This window comes from Aethalodelphis obliquidens, unplaced genomic scaffold, assembly GCF_003676395.1.
Source record: "Aethalodelphis obliquidens isolate GAN/ISIS:26980383/991018 unplaced genomic scaffold, ASM367639v1 scaffold102, whole genome shotgun sequence".
In the NCBI taxonomy this organism is placed as follows: domain Eukaryota; kingdom Metazoa; phylum Chordata; class Mammalia; order Artiodactyla; family Delphinidae; genus Aethalodelphis; species Aethalodelphis obliquidens.
Window position 1 is genome coordinate 170,303 of NW_020838046.1, and position 26,168 is coordinate 196,470.

Genomic DNA, 26,168 nt, shown 5'->3' on the forward strand with positions numbered 1-26,168 from the left:
CATTATCTCAAATATCTCTAATCTCATCCTTAGTTGGGTCATTATCATAGCAACTTCATGGATGAAGAAACACTCTGCAAGGTTGTAAGAAGCTTGCCCCAAATCACACAACTTGTAAATGACTGAGTCAGGTTTCTAACCTGAACTCTGTGTGACTCCACATCCTATCAACCTCCTATAGCCCACACTATAGGTCCCCATATTCAATCACTAATTCTAGCTTCTTTCAAGTCCTGGCTTTGTTACTGTCATGCATACAAGCCCTGGGATGGCCAAAATGGGATCATTAATTGTCAATGGCTTCCTGGATCCCATATTAAGGATGGTATAGGGCCCCAGAATTTAGTGGGGGAAAAGCATCTCAACTGTCTGTCACAGGTGAGTGAATATATGGGACAATACAAGTGCCTTCTATTTGTTTGCCCCACTTTGTCCAAAAATTTTGTTTCAAAAATAAAGTATATTACACAAAACAGCAATAAAGTAAATTTTAGGCAATGGATCTAAATGACTTATTTATTAGCTGACATTCAATTTTCCCAGAAAACTTTACCTGAAGAACATAGTCATGTTTAATTGTGTTCAAATACCATTAAATTGACAATGTCGTTTCCCAACAAAGTGGTGTTTCCTAACAATATAATAATATATTCTTTTAGGGGGTATATAGCTATGTACTAAGTTGAATCTGTATACCTGAGTGATACCATGTTTCCGAGTTCTGCCGGTAAACTCCGGATTTTATTAGAGGACAGGTCCAGATACACCAGATTGTGAAGCTTGGCAATGTCTGAAGGAATGCGGGACAGGGAATTGTCACTTAGATACAAAGCTGTCAAGTGAGTTAGTGACCACAAAGATGAGCTTAAGCTTCTCACTTTTCCTGTAAAAGAAGAAAAAAATGGGTAAGAATTATATAGTGTTCTATACCAAATGTAAAATAGATAGCTAGTGGGAAGGAGCTGCATAGCACAGGTAGATCAGCTTGGTGCTTTGCATCCACCTAGAGGGGTGGGATAGGGAGGATGGGAGGGAGATGCAAGAGGAAGGAGATATGGGGATATATGTATATGTATAGCTGATTCACTTTGTTAAACAGCAGAAACTGACACACCATTGTAAAGCAATTATACTACAATAAAGATGTTAAAAAATTATATAGTGTTCTCTACAGTTTGGTCCCTGGATTAAGTAACATTTTAGATATTTTATTGAGTAATAATTTTTTTAAAATAAATTTATTTATTTATTTTTGGCTGTGTTGGGTCTTCGTTGCTGCACATGGGCTTTCTCAAGTTGTGGCGAGTGGGGGCTACTCTTCATTGTGCTGTGCGGGCTTCTCATTGTGGTGGCTTCTCTTGTTGCGGAGCACGGGCTCTAGGAGCATAGGCTTCAGCAGTTGTGGAGAGGGGGCTTCAGTAGTTGTGGCTTGCGGGCTCTAGAGCACAGGCTCAGTAGTTGTGGCGCACAGGCTTAGTTGCTCCACAGCATGTGGGATCTTCCTGGACCTGGGCTCAACCCATATACCCTGCATTTGCAGGTGGATTCTTAACCACTGCGCCACCAGGGAAGTCCCATATTGAGTAATAACTTATCACACAAAAAATTGTGAGAAAGGGGTCAATAGTAGAAACCTTACCGATTCTAGAACAATTCACTGCTATGATTAAGTTATAAACTCTCCACTTGGCAGACTAAAAAAAAAAAAAACCCATTTAAGGCAATATATCAATATTTAGATTCCAATGTTATTTTTAAGAATACAATAGTTAAGACTTTATCCTTTAAATTAGCCTCAGCTATGACAAGAAAAAGCATGAATAATTTATAGTAATGATAAGCCCAATATTTCAACATGAATGATTTGGACTTATGCAAAAAAAAAATCAAATCTAGTATCTCAGAGGCTATTCATAATCTATACTCCAGAAAACAAGAATTTTGCCTAAAAACAGAAGATACGTGAGATATTCTCAGCTTAGCAAACTTTTAAAACCAAGAGTACCAAAGTAATAATTTCATCAATAATCATGTAATTAGACAAATCTGTACTGTATAATTAAAAGGAAAAACACCTGCCCAGAAGCATTTCAGATATTAAGTCATAACTATACATAATCAAACAGTAACAGACATAGGATTCAAGAGGTAAGAGTTGTGACTAGAAACAATAATTTCTTTCAATGCAATATTAAATCTGTACTTTGGCAGTTCCTGGTAAGATGACAATTGTTTCTAAATTCACCTAAGAATTTTCCCCATAATATTTTTTTTTTTTGCGGTATGTTGGCCTCTCACTGTTGTGGCCTCTCCCATTGCGGAGCACAGGCTCCAGACGTGCAGGCTCAGCAGCCATGGCTCACGGGCCCAGCCATTCCACAGCATATGGGATCTTCCCGGACTGGGGCACGAACCTGTGTCCCCTGCATCGGCAGGCAGACTCTCAACCACTGCGCCACCAGGGAAGCCCTCCCCATAATATTTTTAATAGTGCAGGTTATAGTCTGAGAGAGAATGAAACAAATGGATGTAATGAAAATATAAGTCTTTGAAAACTGATTTTCTATTGGCTGAAAAAGCAGTCTAGAGACTTCTAATCAAAATGGAATAACAGGGACCAAATTTACTATCCCACCTGAACAAGTATAAAACCAGACAATATACATGAATCAACAAATATCAGAGATCAATCAGGAGATTGATCCAATAGGCACAGGAGAGTGATCCCTGAAGGATGAAAAACAAACAAGACAGGCCAACAGCAGCACAGGGAGGGGATTCCAGGGAAAGAACACTGATCTCCCGCAAGTTCAGGACACAGAGCGAATGTCCAGGGAAGCCAGGATGACTAGAATTTACAAAGGCAGAGTACCAGAGAGGAGAGAGATGAACAGAAAGGTCTGGAGATTTGAGGTTCCCCTCAAGTTGTCAACTGAGTACTGATCACCATATGTATGTGAGAAATTGCCTGAGCCAGAGGAAAAAAACACCCAAAAGGAGTAAAGGTAACAACCCCTAGGTTCACACATCACCCAGGTTCACACATCACTCAATAAGGTAAAATTCACAATATCTGGCACCCAATTAAAAATTACTAGGTATGCAAAGAAACAGGAAAATATCATCCATAATGAAAAGTCAGTCAATTAAGACCAGTCCAGAAAAGATAATGATGATAAAATTAGTAGACAGACATTAAAAGTTACTTTAATTACATTCCATATGGTCAGAAGCTAGAAGGCTAAACATAGTAACTAGTGATACAAGATAGCACACTCAAATTGAATTTCTAAAGTTGAACACCATGGTTAAGAGGAAATGGGGAATGACTGCTAATGTGTTGAGGGGACAGTGAAAATGTTCTCAAATTGACTATGGTAATGGGTGCACAACTCTGTAAATATATAAAAACTACTGAATTTGCACCTTAAGTGGGTGAATTGTGTGAATTATACTGTTACCAATTACAGCTGTCACCAAAAGAGAGGCAGACAGACACACACATACAGAGACAGAAAAATTTCCACATTAATGCACTGAAGGAAAAATGTCCTATTGACCTAGCAACCCAGAAAAAAACTTTCAAGAGTGATGGCAAACTGCAAAATGAAAAGAGCTATGGAGATGGATGGTAGTGATGGACGCACAACATTATGAATGTATCTGATAAAAAAACCTTCCCACAAAGAATATTCTAGAACCAGAAGAGTTCATTGGCGAATACTACCAAACATTTAAGGAAGAATTAGTATCAATTCTACACAAATTCATCCAGAAAACTGAAGAGGACACTTCCCAACTCATTCTATAAGGTCATCATCATCCTGACACCAAAACCAGACAAAACTAGTACAAGAAAGTTACAAAATGACATCCTCATGAACATAAATGTAAACTGACAAAACAGATCCAACAATATATTAAAAGGATAATGACCAAGTAAGATTTGTGCCAGAAAATGCTAGGTTTGTTGAACATTCAAAAAATATAATTTAAAAAATGTTTTCTCAGAAAAGAAAATCATCTAAATAAATGCAGGAAGAGCATTTGACAAAATCAGCATCCATTCCTGATTTTTAAAAATCTCATACCAGCTGATTTTTCAGCAGCAACTCTACAGGCCAGAGGGGAGTGGCACAATATATTTAAAGTAATGAAAGGGAAAAACCTACAACCAAGAATATTCTACCCAGCAAGGCTCTCATTCAGATTTGGAGAAATCAAAAGCTTTAAAGACAAGCAAAAGCTAAGCTTTACAACAAACCAGCTTTACAACAAATGTTAAGGGAACTTCTCTAGGTGAAAAATAAAAGGCCACAACTAGAAAGAAAGTTATGAAAATGAAAAAGCTCACCAGTAAAGGCAAGCATACAGTAAAAGTAGGAAATCATACACACACACAATCCTAGTAGGGAGGCTAAAAAACAAAAAGTAGTAAAATCACTATGTCCACAATAAGCAGTTAAGAGATACGCAAAAAAATAAGACGTAAAATGTGATATCAAAAACACTAATTGTAAGGGGAGGAGAGTACAAATGCAGGGTTTTTAGAATGCATATACACTGCTATACAAACCTCACGGTGACCACAAACCAAGTATCTATAATAGATATACACACAAAAAAGAAAAAGGAATTCAAACGTAACACTAAAGACAGTCATCAAATCACAAGAGAACAAAAGAAGGGAAAAAAGACCTAAAAAACCAAATCTAAAACAATTAACAAAATGGCAAATAGAATATACATATCAATAATTACCTTAAACGTAAATAGACTAAATGCTCCAACCAAAAGACACAGAGTGGCTGAATGGATGCAAAAACAATACCCTATATACGCTACCTACAAAACACTCACTTCAGAACTAAAGACACACACAGAGTGAGTGAATGGAAAAAAGGAATTCTACCCAAATGGAAACCAAAAGAAAGCCAGAGTAGCAATACTTATATCAGACAAAACAGACTTTAAAATAAACATTGTTACAGAAGACCAAGAAGGACACTACATAATGACCAAAGGATCAATCCAGGAAGAAGATATAACAACTGTAAATATATATGCACCCAACATAGAAGCACTTAAATATATAAGGCAAATATTAACATACATAAAAGGAGAAATCAACAATAATATAATAATAGTAGGGGACTTAACACCCCACTTACATCAACGGATAAGTCATCAGAGAGAAAATCAATAAGGAAACAGAGACCTTAAATGACACATTAGACAAAACGACTTAACTGATAAATATATAGAGCATTCCATCCAAAAGCAGCAGAATAAACATTCTTTTCAAGTGCACATGGAACATTCTCCAGGACAGATCACATGCTAGGCCACAAAACAAGCCTTGGTAAATTTAAGAAAACTGAAATCATATTAAGCATCTTTTCTGACCACAATGCTATGAGACCAGAAATCAAGTACAAGGAAAAAAAATGCAAAAAACACAAACAATATGCTATTAAACAGTCAATGCACCACTGAAGAAATCAAAGAGGAAATCAAAAATACCTAGAGACAAGTGAAAATGAAAATGAAACTGAAAACACAATGATCCAAAACCTACGGGACACAGCAAAAGCAGTTCTAAGAGGGAAATTTATAGTGATACAAGCTAACCTCAGGAAACAAGAAAAATCTCAAATAAACAACCTAAACTTACACCTAAAGCAACCAGAGAAAGAACAAACAAAACCCAAAGTTAGTAGAAGGAAAGAAATCATGAAGATCAGAGCAGAAATAAATGAAATGGAGACTAAAAAAATAATAAAGATCAATAAAACTAAAAGTTGGTTCTTTGAAAAGATAAACAAAATTGATAAACCTTTAGCCAGACTCATCAAGATAAAAGGGGACAGGGCCCAAATCAATAAAATCAGAAATGAAAAAAGGAGAAGTTACAACCGATACCACAGAAATACAAAGGATCATAAGAGACTACTATGAACAACTATATACCAATAAAATGGACAATCTGTAAGAAATGGACAAATTCTTAGAAAGGTATAATCTCCCAAGAATTAACCAGGAAGAAATAGAAAACATGAACAGACCAATTACCAGTATTGATTTTGAATCAATAACTTTAAAACTCCCAACAAACAAAAGTCCAGGACCAGATGGCTTCACTGGTGAATTCTACTAAATTTTTAGAGAAGAGTTAACATCTAACCTTCTAAAATTATTCCAAAAAATTATAGAGGAAGGAACATTTCTAATCTCGTTATGAGGCCAGCAACACCCTGATACCAAAATCAGACAAAGATATAACAAAAAAAATTACAGGCCAATATCACTGATGAACATAGATGCAAAAATCCTCAACAAAATAATAGCAAATTGAATCCAACAACACATTAAAAGGATCATACACCATGATCAAGTGGGATTTATCCCAGGGATGCAAGGATTTTTCAATATCCACAAACCAATCAATGGGATATACCACATTAACAAATTGAAGAATAAAAACCATAGGATCATCTCAATAGATACAGAAAACACTTCTGAAAAAAACCAACATACATTTATGATAAAAAAACTCTCCAGAGGTTGTGGATATAGAGGGAACTTACCTCAACACAATAAAGGTCATATATGACAAACCCACAGCTAGCATCATACTCAATGGTGAAAAACTGAAAGCATTCCCTCTAAGATCAGGAACAAGACAAGGATGCCCACTCTTGCCACTTTTATTCAACATAGTTTGGAAGTCTTAGCCACAGCAATCAGACGAGAAATAAAAGGAATCAAATTAGAAAGGAAGAAGTAAAACTGTCACTGTTTGCAGATGACATGACACTATACATAGAAAATTCTAAGGATGCCACCAGAAAACTACTAGAGCTCATCAATGAATTTGGTAAAGTTGCAGGATACAAAATTAATATACAGTAATCTGTTGCATTTCTATACACTAACAACAAACTACCAGAAAGAAATGAAAGAAACATCATTTTGCATCACATCAAAAAGAATAAAATACCTAGGAATAAACTTACCTAAAGAGGCAAAAGACCTGTACTCCAAACAACTATTAGACCCTAATGAAAGAAACTGAAGACAACAAACACAGATGGAAAGATATATCATGTTTTGGATTGGAAGAATCAATAATGTTAAAATGACCATACTATCCAAGGCAATCTACAGATTCAATGCAATCCCTATCAAATTAACAATGGCATTTTTCACAGAACTAGAAAAACAAATTTTAAATTTGTATCAAAACAGAAAAGACCTCGAACAGCCAAAACAATCTTGAGAAAGAAAAACAGAGTGGGAGGAATTATACCCCCTGACTTCAGACTATACTACAAGCTACAGTACTCAAAACAGTATGGTACTGTGACAAAAACAGACACATAGATCAGTGAAACAGGACAGAAAGCCCAGAAATAAACCTACACACTTATGGTCAATTAATCTATGACAAAGGAGGTAAGACTACACAACAGAGAAAAGACGATCTCTTCAAAAAGTGGTGTTGGGAAAACTGGACAGCTATATGTAAATGAGTGAAATTAGTACATTCTCTAACACCATGTACAAAAATAAACTCAAAATGGATTTAAGACCTAAATTTAAGACCAGATACTAAAAACCTCCTATAGGAAAACATAGGCAGAACAATCTTTGACATAAATTGCAGCAATATTTTTTGGGGATCTGTCTCCTAAAGTAAAGGAAATAAAAGCAAAAATAAACAAATGCAACCTAATTAAACTTAAAAGCTTTTGCACAGCAAAGGAAACCATCAACACAACAAAAAGACAACCTACTCAATGGGAGTAAATATTTGCAAATGATATGACCTATAAGGGATTAATATCCAACATATATAAAAAGCTCATAAAACTCGATATCAAAAACAACCAACCCGATTAAAAAATGGGCAGAACTGATTAGTTTTCCAAAGAGGAAATGAAGATGGCCAACAGGCACATGAAAAGATGCTCAACATCTCTTATCATTGGAAAATGCAAATTAAAACCACAATGAGATACCCCTCACACCTGTCAGAATGGCTATCACCAAAAAGAACACTAATAACAAATGTTGGTAAGGATGTAGAGGAAAGGGAACCCTCCTACACCGTTGGTGGGAATGTAAACTGGTGCAGCCACTGTGGAAAACAGTATGAGGTTTCTCAAAAAACTAAAAATAGAATTACCAGATGACCCAGCAATTCCACTCTTTAAACACTAATTCCAAAAGATACATGCTTCTCAATATTAATAGCAGCATTATTTGCAATTGCTAAGACATGGAAGCAACCTAAGTGTCCATCAACAGATGAATGGATAAAGATGTGGTATATAGATACAATGAAATACTGCTCGGCCATAAAAAGGAATGAAATTTTGCCATTTGCAGCAACATGGATGGACTTGGAAGGCATTATGCTAAGTGAATAAGTCAGAAAGAGAAAGACAAATGTTGTATGATATCATTTATATATGGAATCTAAAAAATACATCTAGTGAATATAACAAAAAGGAGGTACACACTCACAGGTATAGAGAACAGACTAGTAGTTACCAGTGGTGGGAGGGCGGGGGCGATATACGGGTGGGAGGTACAAACTACTGGGTGAAAGACAGGCCACAAGGATGTATTGTACAACACGGAGAATATAGCCAATATTCTATAATAACTGTAAATGGAGTGTAACCTCTAAAGATTGTATAAGAAATTTGAAAAAAATTTTTAATAAAAATAAAATAAAATGAATCCTCTTGTACACTAAAAAAAAATTTTTAAACTCTCAGTAAGCTAAGAATAGAGAGCTTCCTCAATCTTGATAAAGGGCATCTAAAAAAGCTTAGTGGTTAAGGGATAAATCCTTTCCCTAAGGTCAGAAACAAAGCAAGAGTATCTACTCTCACCACTACCATTCAACATTATACCAGAAGTCCTAGCCATTCCAAGAAGACAAGAAAAATTAAAAACTGAAAAGGGAAAAGTAAAGCTCTTTATTTGCAAATACCAAATCATCTATTTAAAAATCCTATGGAATCTATAAAAATGCTACCAATATGTGAGTTTAGCAAAGTCATAGAACAAAAGATCGATATACAAAAATACTGTATTTCTGTAGGCTAGCAATGAACAATCAGAAATTGAAATTTAAAAATCATAACATTTACAATTACTGTATTATATATCAAAATTATGAAACATTTAGGGGTAAATTTGACCAAAAAAATGTGCAGAACCCATGTATACTAAGAACAACAATGCTGAGAGAAATTAAAGAAGTCCTAAGTAAGTGAAGAGAGATACAGTGTTCACAGATCAGAAGATTCAATATTGTTAAGATGTTAGATCTCCCCAAAGTGGTTTACAGAGTCAACAATCCCAATGAAAATACCAACAAGTTTGAAACTGGCATGCTGATTTTAAAATTCATATGAAAATTCAAAGGACTCAGAAAAGCCAAAGCAACTCTGAAAAAGAACAAAGCTAAAAGACCAACACTACCTGATTTCAGGACTAATTATACAAAGAACTCTCAAAACTCAATAAAAAGAAAACAACCTAAAACAGGTAAATGATGTGAACAGACACTTCACCAAAGACAACATAGAGATGGCAAATAATCACATGAAAAGATGCTCAACATGAGTAGTCATTAGGAAAATTCAAATTAAAACCACAATGAGATACCAGTGCACTCCCAGAAGAATGGCTAAAATTAAAAACACTTGCCTTGCCAAGTGTTGGTGAGGGTATGGATCAAAGACATGTAACAGGAATGTAAAATGAGACAACCTCTTTGCAAAACAGTCTGTCAGTATTTTTAAAAGTTAGACATACACCTATCATATGACCAGTTCCATTCTTAGGTATTTGCCCAAGAGAAACAAAGCTATGCCCACACAAAGACTTACACATAAAATGTTCACAGCAGCTTAATTTGTAATACCCAAATACTAGAAATCATCCAAATATGTTCATCAACAAGTGAATGATAAACAAATGTTGGCATATCTAAATAATGGAACAATACTCGATAATAAAAAGAATGAAGTACTGACCAAGAAAAATGGATAAATCTCAAATTAAGTAGAGTAGACAAAAATAAAAGAGTACATACCTTATGACTTCATTTACATAAAAATTCTACAAAATGTAATCTATGGTTATAGAAACCAGAACAGTGGTTGCCTGTGTATGGGAGAGGGGATGAAGAAATGAGGGTGGCAGGGAAGGATGGATTACAAATTTAGGGGAATGATGGGTATGTTCATTCTTGAATGTGGTGATGGTTTCAAAGATGTACACATAGATCAAAATATATCACATTACTCAATTATTACATGTCAACTATACATCAATAAAGTTGTGTAATAAAATCTATCTTGACCTAAGAAGGTGTTTTTCCTTACTGTATAATAAGAGTAGAATCTGTGACACAGACTATTTGTAAACTCAATTTGATTTACTTAATTTTCAGGTCATAAAACTGAAACACACAGCTAATATTCAATATGAATAAAGCACTTAAAATATAATAAACTATTTACTGAGAGCCCACCACGTGTTTCAGCCCCCTACACTCAAGGTACTACTTAAGAAGAAAAGCTAAAAGGACTTGAGAAATGTATTTTTATACTTCAACTTAATTGGAAGGATATAAAATTCTCAAACAATAAGGTAGCCTAAAAGAAAACCAGAAAGTCTGTGAAGAAGGGAAGGGAAAAATAAAAGTCAAGTATAAGGAATCATGTATAAATACATCAATCATACAGGGGTTGGAGACAGAAGGGAAGGGAAGACTCAGATCTCTACCATACGCCAAAAAGAAAAGTTCTGGAATAAATTTATAAACATCAAAACCCAGAAAAGAAATGGAAGAGAATATATCTAAGCATAACTCATATCCTAGAATCCAACAATGAAAGCACTGTCAGGTTTGAATTCATTAAAATTTAAAACCTCTACAGTTGACCTTTGAACAATGTGGAGGCTCCACACATAACCTGCAGTAAGTCCTCTGTATCTGCAGTTCTGCATCCTCAGATTCAACCAACCTTGGATCGTGTAGTACTGCAGTGTGCATTTACTGAAAAAAACCTGCATATAAGAGGGCCTATGCAGTTCAAACCGGTAATTTCAAGGGTCAACTGTATATGGTGGAGATGTCAACATGTTCGGCAGCCAAAGAGATAACATCCATTAATTCAGCCAACTTTCAGTGACTAGTATGCTGGTGTGGGGACAGAATGGTAAATAAGACAAAGTTCCTACCCTCAGGATTTTTTATGTGAGCTCCATAATAAAAAATAAAACAAAAAGTATGGGCTTCCCTGGTGGCACAGTGGTTAAGAATCCGCCTGCCAATGCAGGGGACATGGGTTTGACCCCTGGTCTGGGAAGATCCCAAATGCCGTGGAGCAACTAAGCCTGTGCGCCACAACTACTGAGCCTGTGCTCTAGAGCCTGCGAGCCACAACTACTGAGCCCATGCACCTAGAGCCTGAGCTCTGCAACAAGAGAAGCCACCGCAAATGAGAAGCCTGCGCACTGCAATGAAGAGTAGCCCCTGCTCGCTGCAGCTAAAGAAAGCAGCGCGAAGCAACAAAGACCCAACACAGCCAAAAATAAATAAATGAAATAAATTTTTAAACAATAAAACAAAAAATAAAGCAATCAGCAATAGGAAAACGAACAACAGATAAGAACAAGTAAATCAATCAATAAAAAACAAAGGATCAGTAATTTTAAAAAGTTCATTTCAGTAATGAAAGAGATGCAAATTTAAATAAAACACTTCTACCTATGAAAATAGCAAAGAAGATTAATACCCAGTAATGACAAGGCTAAGGGGAAAAGAGATGCACTCATGCATTATGGGAAAAATACAACCATATTTTAAACCATATTTTAATCCTGTAGTAACAGCTACTAAAATTTTAAATCTGAATATTCTTTGCCCCACCACAATTCCACAATTAGAGGTTTACCTTATGAAAATGCTATTCAAGTATGCCAAGATATATACTGTTAGTAGTAGGGAAAAATTTGAAATAACATAAATGATCATTAATAGGGCATACTTAAATTTTGGATCACACATACAATGCAATTCTGCAGCCATTAAAGAGGATGCAGTAGAGCTATATACATTGATATGGAAAGATTTTTTTTTAAAAAAAGAAAGTAGGAAAAAAGCAAATTTCAAAGCATTATATTATAGTACTCCATTTTTGAAAAAAATTTCGTTTAAAAGATCAAAGGTTGGGCTTCCCTGGTGGCGCAGTGGTTGAGAGTCCGCCTGCCGATTCAGGGGACACGGGTTCGTGCCCCGGTCTGGGAAGATCCCACATGCCGCGGAGCAGCTAGGCCCGTAAGCCATGGCTGCTGAGCCTGCGCGTCCAGAGCCTGTGCTCCACAATGGGAGAGGCCACAACAGTGAGAGGCCCATGTACCACCAAAAAAAAAAAAAAAAAAGATCAAAGGTTATAGAAGCAAAAGAATGTAACATACTGTAGAGAAAGATAAATCTCTACTAGTAGAACTAGGTTATCCAAGAAATTAAGGTTCCTAATTTTCTGGTAGAGGGCAATGAACAAGGAAGACAACTTTTGAGGTTCTGATGACATCTATTTACTTCTCCATAAACTGAACATATTCATGAGCACACAAAAATTTGCATTCAAGTTTAAGCAGTTTAGTGACTTGAGAAAAGCTGGGATTATCCTGGTCTAGGTTAAGAGCCCTGTTTTGATAAGTAATTTCATTCTAAAGTGCCCAGAATCCTTTATTGCTAAATATCAGGAGACAGAAAGAATCTAATTAGTGCTCTCTGAAATGAGAGGGGTGATTAGCAAGCACTAAAGAGATCAGGTGTAATCATGGTTACCTACAGAGAGATCACTACCTCCACATTTGCAGATTCAGAAAAAAACCCGAAATCTTGACTAAATCTCTAAAACTCTGACATCGTAGAAGAAATAAGAATTACAGTTGATCTTCATTACTCCTGGATTCTGTATTTGCAATTTGCCCACTCCTTCAAATTTATGTGTAATTCCCAAATCAATTCTTACAACGATTTCACAGTCATTCACAAATATGCGCAGAGTAGTAAAAATTGGAGTTGCTCAAGTTTCCAGCTGAGGTCCAACAAGGCAACACTCTTTCTTCTTGTTGCAGCTCTCACAATGTAAACAAGTATCTTTTTCACTATTTAGTGCCACAGTTTTTGCATTTTTGTGCTTTCTAAGTGATTCTGATGTATAAAATGGCCCTCAAGTGTAGTGCTGAATGCAAGGCTGTGTGATGTACCTTAGATAAAGCATCCTTCAGGCACAAGTTACAGGGCTGCTGGCCATGAGTTTAATTTTAATGAGTGACAATATACATTAAACAAGGTGTCTTTAAATAGAAACACACAAAACAGCTTAAGTATTGATCAGCTGACAAAAATGTTACCACCAGAGGTTCATAGGAACCTAACTCTTTATTTCCTCTGGGAGTAATGGTTCAGTATTTGCTAACTCAGGTAGTTATATAGAACATAACTACAGCAAATAATGAGAATCAACTATAATTGGAAAAGGTAGTAATTTGAATTTTTCTCCAGTCACAACTCCTGATGAAGTTCAAGACTAGGATTTCAGGCTCCTAGCAAGGGAAACTGCAACCTCACAAAAGGAAGACTCTGTTGTAAGATTTGGAAAGAAACTAGATTAAATTACACAAAGGGTGCTAAGGAAAACATCTGGCAGATTAAATATAGCAATAATGCTTAGTTTAAAAATAGCAGCGTTGACATGGGAGGAAATGAACTTAATGCACCAAGTGTTAAGTTCATATGAGTTAACAAATGGAAGTTTTGATCGATAAAGGAAAACACAATTACAAAGGTACATACACATCTGTTGAACTGTGGTGGGAAGGAATTCATGTCCTCATAGCAACAGAGAGATGCAGCTTGTTCAAATTAAACAGATCTAATAAGTAAAAGATTATACCTGAAGGTAATAAGCCTAGAACCTGAGAATGGAAAGACTAAGGCCAAATATTAGGAAGAAGACAAAAAGTGAGAGAAAGGGGAGAATGTTAGTTCAAAATAAAATGACCACCACAGTGTGATGTAGAAAAGAATGACACATTCAAAGTCAGGGGACTTACATTTTACAGTTCTGTGCTCTACCACTAAGTAGCTCTACCACTTAATAACTGCCCTTAAGAAAAGAAGATGTTTAGGGGCTTCCCTGGTGGCGCAGTGGTTGAGAGTCCGCCTGCTGATGCAGGGGACACGGGTTCGTGCTCCGGTCCGGGAGGATCCCACATGCCGTGGAGCGGCTGGGCCCGTGAGCCATGGCTGCTGAGCCTGCGTGCCCAAAGCCTGTGCTCCGCGGTGGGAGAGGCCACAGCGGTGAGAGGCCCGTGTACCACAAAAAAAAAAAAAAAAAAGAAAAAGAAAAGAAGATGTCTTTTTGCAAAGCTGAGTCACTAACATCTAAACTAGTTAATCTTACACTTTTCTTAAAAACATAACATTTTTTAGATGAACATGCTTATTAAATAATACAGCACCATTAAAAAAAATTCTATCACCCAGCATAACTACCATTATATCACATTCATATTGTTAATATGAAAAATAAATAGGAATCAAAATGGACTGAACTATACATGCTTCTTTAATTTGATTTAATAAAAGGAAAAATGAAAAACTAATGGAACTATATAGACCTTCAAACTTTTTTTTTTTCTTTTGCTACAAAAGATTTTCTAAAATCCCTCTAAGTTTAAGAGAAGTTCTAAAACACATTAAAGGTTAGAGTCTTTATAGTTTTAACTGCATGCTTCACTTTTAAACTTGACTCCCTATAATAAAACAGAAAGAGATCATCGTTTTACATTTCTTCCCAACGAGTCATTACATTACTTCTGTCAAAATTACAAACGCGTATACCATTTGACCTACAAATATATCAGCAGAAATACAAAATAACCTACAAGGTTATTCACTACAACACTGTTTGTCACAGACTGACCATCAGTACTGTACCACGGAAATAAATTACAGTAACATGTGATAGAACATTATGGAGCTAAAAACATATAGGAAAGCTATCTATATACTTATTTAGAAATCGCTCTAAAACATGTTACATTAAAAAAAAGAGCACAGTGCAGAAATATGTGTATAATATACTACCTTTTGAATTAAAAATAAGGTATGGAATAAGAATCTATGTTGTATATGCACAGAAGGATTCCAAAGGGATGCAAAAGAAATTAATAAAGCTGTATGTGAATGGCCACATGCCTGTGCATGCTAGGAGGTTTAACAGGGGGATGAGAGACTTCCACTGTATACTTTTTTATATTCTCAAATGTCCCCTCTTCCTAAGATGTGGTTAACTCTGCCTTCCTCTGACTAACATCATTAACTCAGGAGTCAGCTATTCTAAGGATGCTTTCCATGATTTCCCCTGTTTAAGACAATCTTAAAGATGACAAATGGTTCAAGCTTTCTCCCCTGTATTTATCATGGTTTGATAATTACCTTATTGTGGGAATTTCCTCCTATAGCCTGCTGGATTCCTGAAATCTTATATCCCATCAGAAGTTTCAGAATAAATGAATGAATGAGTGACATGTAAGTGATTCCAATGAGTTCATGATGGCCTCAGAGCCACCATTCAGTATCTGTTATCTCTACTTGGGTTTCCCCCCTCCCCTGTTTACCCACCCCCACTATGAACTTCCATATAGCAGACACCAGAGTTGTCCAGGGGGTGGGGGGGGGGGGGGCAGATGCACAAGCTGATAACATAACTAAAGCTACCTGACTCTGGAGCTACACTTCTCACATTACCAAAACAGAGCCAAATATAATATTTAATTTTTTTAAAAAATCAGAAGTATTTGATCCAGAATTTGAGAGACATGGTCTATCACTCTCCTATGGAAAAACAGTAAGAGTGAATACAGATTACTTTCATGATAAACTCAAGCTTTCAAAATGTTGGAAAATGTCACAAAGTAGAAAAGACTAATATGCAGCCTACAGCCAGGGCACCTGATTCAAAGATCATTTAATGACCAAGGAGTCCAGACCCAAGCCCCTATTTCCTGGAAGGTTCCTGGATGTGGCTCTGGTTAGTACATTCTCCTTGCCCTACACTGCTACTTCAAGAGCCTGGAACAAGTAGTTGTTCTGGAATACAGATGTATCTCAAAACCAGGTAACCAGTGTTGCGCCCATACAATGAAAAAGCAATAAGACCACCACCAAATGAGGAATCTGAGAGTTGTTTGGTATCTGCAGATTCTTTAAGCAGAATTTTCAAATCTGTGCACATCTGGATTTCAGTTTCCTATAACAAGAGAGTAATTTGTTGTTGACCAATCATTCCCCGGGGGAAAGAAAAACTAGGTAAAAATAGAAGAACCCCCCCCCGCCCCAAAATGAGCTCAAAAGCAATGGAGGACTACAGAGGCAGCAAAGATGTGAGAGACAAAGAACCTGGAGGAAAGGGAAGCAAACAGAAGTAATGAGCGAGACACATCCCAACACATTACTTCTGGAAGAATATGTTAAATCACAAGCAGTAATGAGCGAGACACATCCCACCACGTTACTTCTGGAAGAATATGTTGAATCACAAGCAGCAGAAGCAAGTAGATGAGGTGAAAGCTGGGGCTGAAAGACTGAGTTGTTGAGCACAACTTTAAGTCCTCTTACACATTTGGGAAGACAAAATGGGAACTGAAGAACCACCAAGTAATTAGACTCTGTTAACCATCAAGATTCCAGTTGGCATCTATAAATGGAATAGGGTTGACCCTGCAGTAAGTCAACTCTTACAACCACTGAACACCAGGCTTAAATGAGATGAATGAATCCCTGATTAGATTAGGGTCACCCACCCATTCCTATCACAACTGCCTGACAAACACAGAAGCAAATTCACTCCTAAGAAAGAGAATACCATCCAGACCATCAAATTATTCTACCAATTCATATATAATTGCTAGTATTTAATAAAAATTACAAGACCAAGGGAGTGAAAAACAGAAGAAAAAGAGAAACAACAAAACAGAACCCCTAGGAGATTCAGATACTGGAGTTACCAAACACAATTTTTTTAAAAAATTGATATAGACTTATATTTTCAGCAAGATAGAGTAATATGGACTGGATTTACCCTCCCACCTAAAACAACGAAAAAAACGGACAAATATATGAAAAATTGAGTTTCAGACACTGGACACCAGGCAGCACAGGACAGTGATCGTTGATACATGGGGAACAAACAAGGTGAGCCCTTAAGACTGTTCCAGTTTACTGCTACAGTTTCCAGAAAGTAATGCAGGGAGACAGAAACCAGGTGGAGTCTGGCGATATTATGTAAGTTGAGGAGATAAAGCTGAGAGTCCAAAGATGCCAAGGTGGCTATAGTTCACAGGGCAGAGGGCCAGAAAGGAGAGACTAAACAGATAGAAAGCTCTGGAGATCTGAAGAGAATACTCCCACCCACCCAGCCACTTTATCACAACTGGGAGGAATTTAGTGCAATTCAGTAATGAGTGCAAAGTGTCCGCAGTAAGTCTGAAAGTAGTCTGGGCCCCAGAGATTCTCCAAACTGAGCAGCCAAGGCCCCACACTGAGAAAAAAAAGCTCCAAAAATGGAAATAAAATTAAATAGGATAGGTATAAAAAGAGATGAAGGGAAAAAAAGGTCCAGATAAAAATGAGAGAAGGGAACAGAACCAGAAAGTTTCAGAAAACAATTTCCCACATTGTGAACACTCTGCAAACAAACAAAACACAGAAGAGGGAGCTCGGAAGTTAGAAAAAGTATCCTGAATCACAACTAGAAGTTCAGAAAAACTAAATTTAAATAAAAATGAACAACAGAAAAGTTTTAAGGTCAAATCCCGTAAAAGTAGTTATATATTTTTAAAAGATAGTATAAGAAAAAAGAGTGTAAGGATTAGAATAACTCCCTATAGGCAACAAAAACATAACACAAACACACTCCAAAAACTATCACCTACAATTTCAAAATGAGCTGAAAGGTATTAAGAAATGATAATGCAATAAAAGAACATAAATCAGATTTAGAAAAACTCAGTAAAGGAAAACTAAACTACAAAGAACTTAATAATGCATAACCACACAAGAGAACACTTTTAGAAAAGAGAAAAATTTTTTTAAATCACAAAGGAAAAAATAAAAAAGGATTAAAAAACCAATCACTTTCTTATATACCAGAGATAAACAAATGGAATTTGACATTAAAAACACAATACCATTAGCACCTCCCAAAATGAAATATTTAGTTATAAATCTAACAAAATATGCACATGCTCTATATGAGGAAAACTGTAAAACTCTGATGAAAGCTATCAAAGAACTAAATAAATGTAAAGATATTCCATGTTCCTGAATAGGAAGACTCAACTTTGTCAAAATGTCAGCTCTTCTCAACTTATCTATAGATTCAATGCCATCTCAACTAAATGCCCAGCAAATTATTTTGTGGATACTGACAAACTAATTCTAAAGTTTATATAGAAAGGAAAAAGATACAGAATAGCCAACACAAAATTGAAGGAGAGAACAAAATTTGGATGCTATCTGACTTCAAGACTTACCATAAAGTTACAGTAATCAAGGCTGTGGTATTGGCAAAAGAACACATAAATAGATCCATGAAACAGAGCCCAGAAATAGACCCACATAAATACAATCAACTGATCTTTGACAAAGGAGCAAAGGCAATGCCATGGAGAAAACTCATTTCAACAAATGGTGCTGAACAACCAGACATCCACAAGCCAAAAAAAAAAAAAACAAAAAACTAACCTTACACTCTTCATAAAAATTAACTCAAAATAGATCATACAACTAAACATAAAACACAAAACCATAAAACTCCTAGAAGATAACACAAGAGAAAATCTACATGATTTGAATTTGCAGTGACTTTACAAACACCACCAAAAGCACAATCTGTGAAAGAAATAATTAGTAAACTGGACTTTATTGAAAGTAATAACTTCTGCTCTATGAAAGACACTGTTACGAGAATGAGAAGACAAGTCACAGGCTGGGAGAAAACACTTGCAAAGACATAGCTGATAAGGAACTGTTATCTAATTTATACAAAGAACTCTTAAAACAAGAAAACAAACAACCCAATTAAAAAATGGGCAAAAGACCTGAACAGACACTTGCCCAAAGAAGATACGTACACAGTAAATAAGCATATGAAAAGATGCTCTTAGTCATATGTCATCAGGGAAATAAAATAACGAGATACCACTACACATACCCATTAGAATGGGCAAAATCCAGAATAACAATGTCAAATGCTGGAGAGGATGTACAGCAGTAGGAACTCTCATTCATTGCTAGTGGAAATGCAAAACGATACAGCCATTTTGGAAGACAGTTTGGCAGGGTTTTTTTTTTTTACAAAATTAAACATATTCTCACCATATGATCCAGCAATCGTGCTCCTTGGCATTTACCCAGGAGTTGAAAACTTACATCCACACAAAAACCTGCATGTGGACATTTATAGCGGCTTTATTCATAATTGCTGAAACTTGGAAGTAACCAAGATATCCTTCAGTAGGTGAATGGATAAACTGCGATACATCTAGACAATGGAATATTACTTAGCACTAAAAAGAAATGAACTATCAAGCCATGAAAAGACATGGAGGAACTTAAACTCACATTACTAAGTCAAAGAACCCAATCTAAAAAGTCTACATACTGTTTGATTCCAAGGATGTGGCATTCTGGAAAAGGCAAAACTATGGAGACAGTAAAAAGATCAGTGGTTGCCAGGGGTTCAGGGGGAGCAAAGTAGGAAAGAACAGGCAGAGCACAGAGGATTTTCAGGGCAGTGAAACTATTCTGTATGATATGACAATGGTGGATACGTGTCATTATACATTTGTCTAAACCCCAAAATGTACAACACCAAGAGCGAATCCTAATGTAAACTATGAGCTTTGGGTGATAATGACGTGTCAATGTAGGTTCATGGATTGTAACAGATGCACCACTCTGGTGGGGGATGTTGACAGTGGAGGGGTCATGCACTGTACTTTATGTCAAAGGTGCCTGTAAACCGAAAACTGCTCTAAAAAATAGTCTAGTAAAAAAAAAAAAAATTAAAAATCAGCAGTTGCGAGGGGCTGAAAGTGGGGGGAGGGTCTGCCTACAATGGAGCAGGGGGAAGTTTTCTGGGGGGAATGAAACCATTCTATATTGTAATTGTGATGGTGGTTACACGACTGTCTGTCTGTACTTGTACAAGAATGGTACAACAGTAAGGGACTGAACTTACTGTACTTTTAAAAAATTTTTTTACTTTTTTAAATTTTTTTGCGGTACGCGGGCCTCTAACCGCTGTGGCCTCCCCCATCGCGGAGCACAGGCTCCGGATGCGCAGGCCCAGCGGCCATGGCTCACGGGATCCTCCCGGACCAGGGCACGAACCCACACCCCCTGCATCGGCAGGTGGACTCTCAACCACTGCGCCACCAGGGAAGCCCTGTACTTTATTTTTAAAAGTGATTCTGAGACAAATATGGAAATACTCAAATTCAGAGAATAAATCTCTCTGAAAGAAAAATTAAAGCAAGGGATCAGAACAAATACTAAAATTATAATCCAAGGAAACTTTCCTGAAATTAAAAGAGAAAAAATTGAAACTACACACTGAAAGAGTATATTATACCTGAGAATATCAAGGCAGAACAACCTATACCAAAATATATTCAAGTAAAATTACTTATTTTAAGGGGAAAAAATCCTTTGGGCAAATCACTAATAATGAAAAAAAAATCACACTGTCATCAAGCCTACAGCAAAACTGGGGTAACATATTTAAGACACTTAAGGAAAGAATTCACATTTCCTTAATCCCAAGGAATTTCATTAAACCAAACTGACTCTCAAATATAAACTCTCAAATGAGTTTCTTGCAAGTTGTTATCAACTTGCAAGAAACTCAGAATATTGTTCCCATGAGCCCTTTCTAAGGAAACATCTACAGAACAAGCTTCCAGAAAACCAAAATGATTAGGAAACAAATGAACTGGTAGGAGGTACTGAATATATAGTTACTTGCAAAGCTAATTCTAAATGGGAGGGTTTATGCAAGTTAAATGGGAAAGCTGATAGTATGTAATGGCTACATACTATGACAATGTAGATTAAGTACAGCTATTTAATTGGGCAGGTGGATAAAAACTCATATTACTGGCGGTATTTTTAGTTCTGTTATTGTAAGATTATTGTGTAATATGGGATAAAGCAATTAAGTAATTATGGGATACTCAAACTCCAGCATCCCATGACCCTGAGAACTGGGACTCTCAGTATGAAAGAAGATATAGATGTAATTATAAAAAAGGTTAATTAAAACTCCTGTTATTCTGAATTTGAGTCAAAAATAGTATATTTTCTTAAGATATTTTAATTTTAAATATACAAATATATTTTATAGCTTTAAAGATATTTTATCATAAAAGTACGTATATATTTTTTATCACATCTTTCATCATAAATGTATATAACCACATACATATATGTCAAATTTCCTAGCACTGTCCAGTGAAAAGACCTACAATGACCAACCCAGTAGCAATGAGCACTCCTAGCAATAGATATTATGGTCTTGAAATAGCATTTCCAAGTAAAACAACCAATTCTTCCTTGGGAAAAAATGACATACTTCATGTTTGAGGCAGGAAATACAAGATGAGGCAAGAAAATCTTGCCATTTAATCTTTCCAGATAGCAAGGAAACTACCAAAGACAACTAAGGTTACATCAAAGAACCCAGAAGTCATTTAATGAATCTCTCCCATTTGCCAACAGCAGGACAATTTTAAGCAACAAAGTAAGAGTAATCATGACAACTCATGGCGTATGTTTGAAACCAAAATATACTAGTTAATAATGATACTTTAAAAATCTAATTGGTCACCCTCAAAGGACAATAGTTTATCCTGAAAACTAGTAAATAAAAGGAAAGAAATAAGCATTCTTTTCTGCCTTTCCTATACAAATTGTACCTTGAGTAATCAATTAGTAAATGAGGGAGTAAATCAACTATACTCCAATATAAAATAAAAATTAAATTTTAAAAAAATGAAGGAAATTATCTCTTTACAGATGCAGCTCACGTAATTAAAAAAAAGACAGAATATCGCTATTTTGCAACCCTCAAAGAATTAATGGCTCTAGGCACTGCACTGAACATCAGTAGGAAAGAAGGCCTTTTTACCTTATCTGCCTCCTGAAGTAAAAGGACAATACCACATACACAACACAACCTTCAGTCCTGTCAAGGGTCTTAAATTCTGAGTCTGATCAAGCCTCTGCATCCTGCTGCCCATATGGATGAGAAATATGTTGAAATGCATGTAGCAAAATATAGACTGTGGGGTAACAACAGGTCAAACTGCTCAGGTTCAACAGATAAGTTGTAAAGAAAAGGATGGAGGGGGAACATGTAAATTAAGACACATCAAATAAAAAAGGGGGGGACTAAACTAAAATGCTTAGGTGTACATAACTTGGTGTTAAAACTATAAGGAAACAAGTGATTACTATAAAAGTCAGGGTAACAGTTACTTTTGGGGAGCAGGGAAGGGCTTATGATTGGCTGTGGTGTGGAAGGGGTTCTGGGATAAGTGAAAAACTTCTAATTCTTGACCTGTGTATTATAAGGCTTCTGGCCTTATAATAATTCACTAATATATCTGTGTGGTTTTCTTGAGGATTTTTTTTTTTTTTTGACTGCAGCACGCAGCTCTTTGGGGGGTGGGGTGGGGGAATCTTCATTCCCCAACCAGGGACTGAACCCGGGCCCTCGGCAGTCAGAGCTCAGAGTCCTAATCACTGGACAGCCACGGAATTCCCGGTTTTCTTTATCTCTGTTTCATTTTACAATAAACAAGGTTTTCTTTAAAAAGTAAATGATTAATAGTCATTTGGCTTATCTGGTTACCTCCAAATGGCACAAGGATCTAACCACCCATCTCCCTAGAACCAGAAGAGTATATTAGATTACTGCAGGTCCAGGATTCAATGACCTCAAATCCCTGGAACTTTATATCACAGATCTTAAGGAACTGATGCTAGAGCATATTCATGAAATAACTGTCTTAGCATGAAATGAACTCAGCCTTGAAAATTTCTACACACAGGAGTTTATGTATTAGGGATTGACTAAGACAATAAAGTGACCTTCCTGATAGTGGCTTTAATTATAAGGTCTTGTTCCACAGACCTATTCAATCAATAGTTTATCCTCCATGATACTTGGTAAAGATAAGACTTTGTTAAGAATGTTACTTTAGAGGAATCTCTCCTCTTCCTTCCTATCTTGTACACAGATTTCTTCCCAAAGTTTAGAGTAAGCAGAGAACAGTGACTCAAAATTGCCAAGGAGTTCCCAACATGAGGTAGAGGGAGGAGAGCGCGAAGAATCCCCTTAACCTCAGACATACAATCTCACTGACCCAAGTGAGCACTTTCTAGATTACCTAAACTTTCTAGAAGCAAAGGACTTGTAATTCAAAAACTGCTAATACAGACTGAAAAAAAAGAAAAATATAGTTAAATACCAATGCGGCAGAAATTAAAAGGGGAAGTTGGAGTGGTGACTGCCTGTGCTTCAAAGGCTCCCCTGACATAGAAAATCAAATTTGACAGGAGAGGCAAAAGAAGAGAGAAATTTCACTCTCTATCACACCATACCAGCTCTCCAAAAATCGAAGAGGGAGAAAAGGAGAGACCCATGTGGGCACCGACCTCTACTATGGCTGCAGAGGAGGGTGTTTAGGTTTACTCAATAGATTAATCAGAACTTTTAAGCTGACAAGGGAGAAATACTATCATCATTACTTCCTTTTTGCTTTCTGTATAGCACCCTTCTGCTTAGACTTGGCAGTTATATTTTGTCTATTAGTTATTTACACTGGTTTATTCCCTTCTTCTCACTCCCTAATATGGCATAAGCTTCAGAATGAAAGAGGATATGTTTTTTTCATCTATATATTTTCCATATGCCTAGTATAGCACCTGGCAAAATGTTTTACACATAGCATATACTCAGTATGTTTGCTGCATTAATTAAAAAAGAAAAATCAAGGGCAGTCAGGTGAAAGAAGAGAAAACTTGATCTGTATTATTTCAGAAGGCAAAACCAAGACAAACTAGAAGGAAAGTATGGGGAGGCCAACATGACACAAACTTTCTTTAGCACTGGTTGCCTTGAGAAGTAATAATGTCCCTTTGCCACTTTTGAAGACTGAATTAAAGGCAGAAGGGAACTTTGAGAGCTGTTCCAATCGCTTTTAAGATTTTGTTTCTGAATAAGGCTGTCCCCAGAGACTAAGACTGAAAAAGCAAATGAAGAAAATAAGGAGAAACAAATCTATCCCAGAACCTATAATAGAACCGGCATTTCCCACTTCATTGGAAACCTGTAATTTGATAATGTAAAAGCTCTATCCTACTTTATTAGAGAATTAAGTATCAGAACAAACCTTTGTACACTAGGCATTTCACATGTGTTATTTTCATTCCATCCTTGATATTATTATCCCCATTTTACAAAAGGACACTGATAGTGAGAGAATAAGCAATGAATGGGTTTTGAACTTTGACACAAACCATGTTCTTTCTACTGAAACTTCCAGCTTCTAAGATAAATTAGCACTGGTAAAACATAACATTGCTTTCCTTGTGTATTAGCATTAGAAAACAATTTTCTACCATATCTTAACTTCCATGCCATAAATTTTTGCTTGCATGTCTTACCACTTATTTCAAGCTCCACCCAATGTGATTTCTTTCCATTTGCTGCTTCCTCAGAGGACATAATTGTGTACATCCTCCGAGGGTCAGGGGGCTCATATTTTTCTTTGGGCATGCCTGTTGAATTAAGAAAAGAAACCAATCAATACCCAGAAGAATCAAATAACTGAAAATAACATCTTTTTTAAAAGTAGACACCCATATTATATCTCTAAACACAATTTCCCACTAAAAGGAACTAGGAGCTCCTTGGAGAAATGGAAGATTTCACGTCTGAGACAGGAAAAATACAAATAAGCCTGGACACTAAGAAAGATGCTGTGGCTGTGAAGGACACAGGAGCCAGCTTGAAGAGGTCCCACTGGCCACAGACATGACAATCTGAACATCAAAAGAAAGACTACATTTCAAACTGCATGAATCCAAAACTTTAACAGGAGAAAAAAAAAAATGCAGTCACCCGAAAATTGGAAAATAAAGGGAAAGAATCAAGCATTTATCCTGCATTTCTGGCAGAAACTAGATGAGGAAATGTTCTTAACAGAATTCTAGCTAATAAATGTAAAAAGAGTTACATAATTAGAAAAAACACTATTTCACAATCTCTAATGAAAAAATGGATGACCATCAACGGTTAATAAAAGTATTAGGTGAAAAAAATCCAATGAAAAAATTTTAAATAGATAGATCAGGCTGTAAGACCTCAACCCAAGGATCGATCTCAGTATTAGGACAACTAGACTTACATGCCAACACTATGTATGCCCTTGCCCCTTCATCCAAAAAATTAAAAGTAAAATTGAACCTGAATCAAATCAGCCTCTCTAGATCTAGTACCAGTTTACACTAAGTAAGGGAGACAGAGGAACATGTTAAAAATAACACGAGGCACAACAATGTGAATATACTTAACACTACTGAACTGTACACTTAAAATGATTATTAAGATAGTAAATTTTGTTATAATTTTACCATGATTAAAAAATTTTTTCTTAATTTTAAAATAATGCCACAAGAATACAGCCAGCCAAACATAGACCATGGAAAGTTCAATATGACAGAAGACCCAGTTTCTTCAACAAATGAATGATATGAAAAAGGAGGAGTAAAAGGAAGTTGATATTAAATGACTTAAGAGGCACAACAATCAAATGAAATGTATAGACCTTGTTTGGGTCTGATCTGACCAAATCAAGTGTAAAAAACATTTTTGAGAATTGGACAAATTTGAAGAAGAACTAAACCTAAGTTGATATTGGGACTATTGTTCATTTTGCTTGTGGTTATTTTTTAAATTCTTATTCTTATAGAAATATTCTGAAATATTCAG

At 36.1% G+C, this 26,168-nt stretch overlaps 1 protein-coding gene across 5 annotated transcripts in view; it reads right to left on the reverse strand.

The window, feature by feature from the left end:
- CNOT6 (CCR4-NOT transcription complex subunit 6) overlaps positions 1-26,168 on the reverse strand; it is a 67,228-nt gene that overhangs the window by 29,351 nt on the left and 11,709 nt on the right. For 3 of the 5 annotated variants that reach the window (XM_027096485.1, XM_027096484.1, XM_027096483.1), the window contains exons 2-3: positions 24,842-24,955; positions 697-883 (exon numbers count right to left, since the gene is read on the reverse strand). In XM_027096485.1, the coding sequence (XP_026952286.1) occupies positions 697-883; positions 24,842-24,953 (299 nt within the window). In that variant the 5' untranslated portion in view covers positions 24,954-24,955. Of the gene's footprint in view, positions 1-696; positions 884-1,639; positions 1,695-24,841; positions 24,956-26,168 lie in introns of those variants that run through there. The other 2 variants (XM_027096487.1, XM_027096486.1) reach the window with 2 other exon arrangements.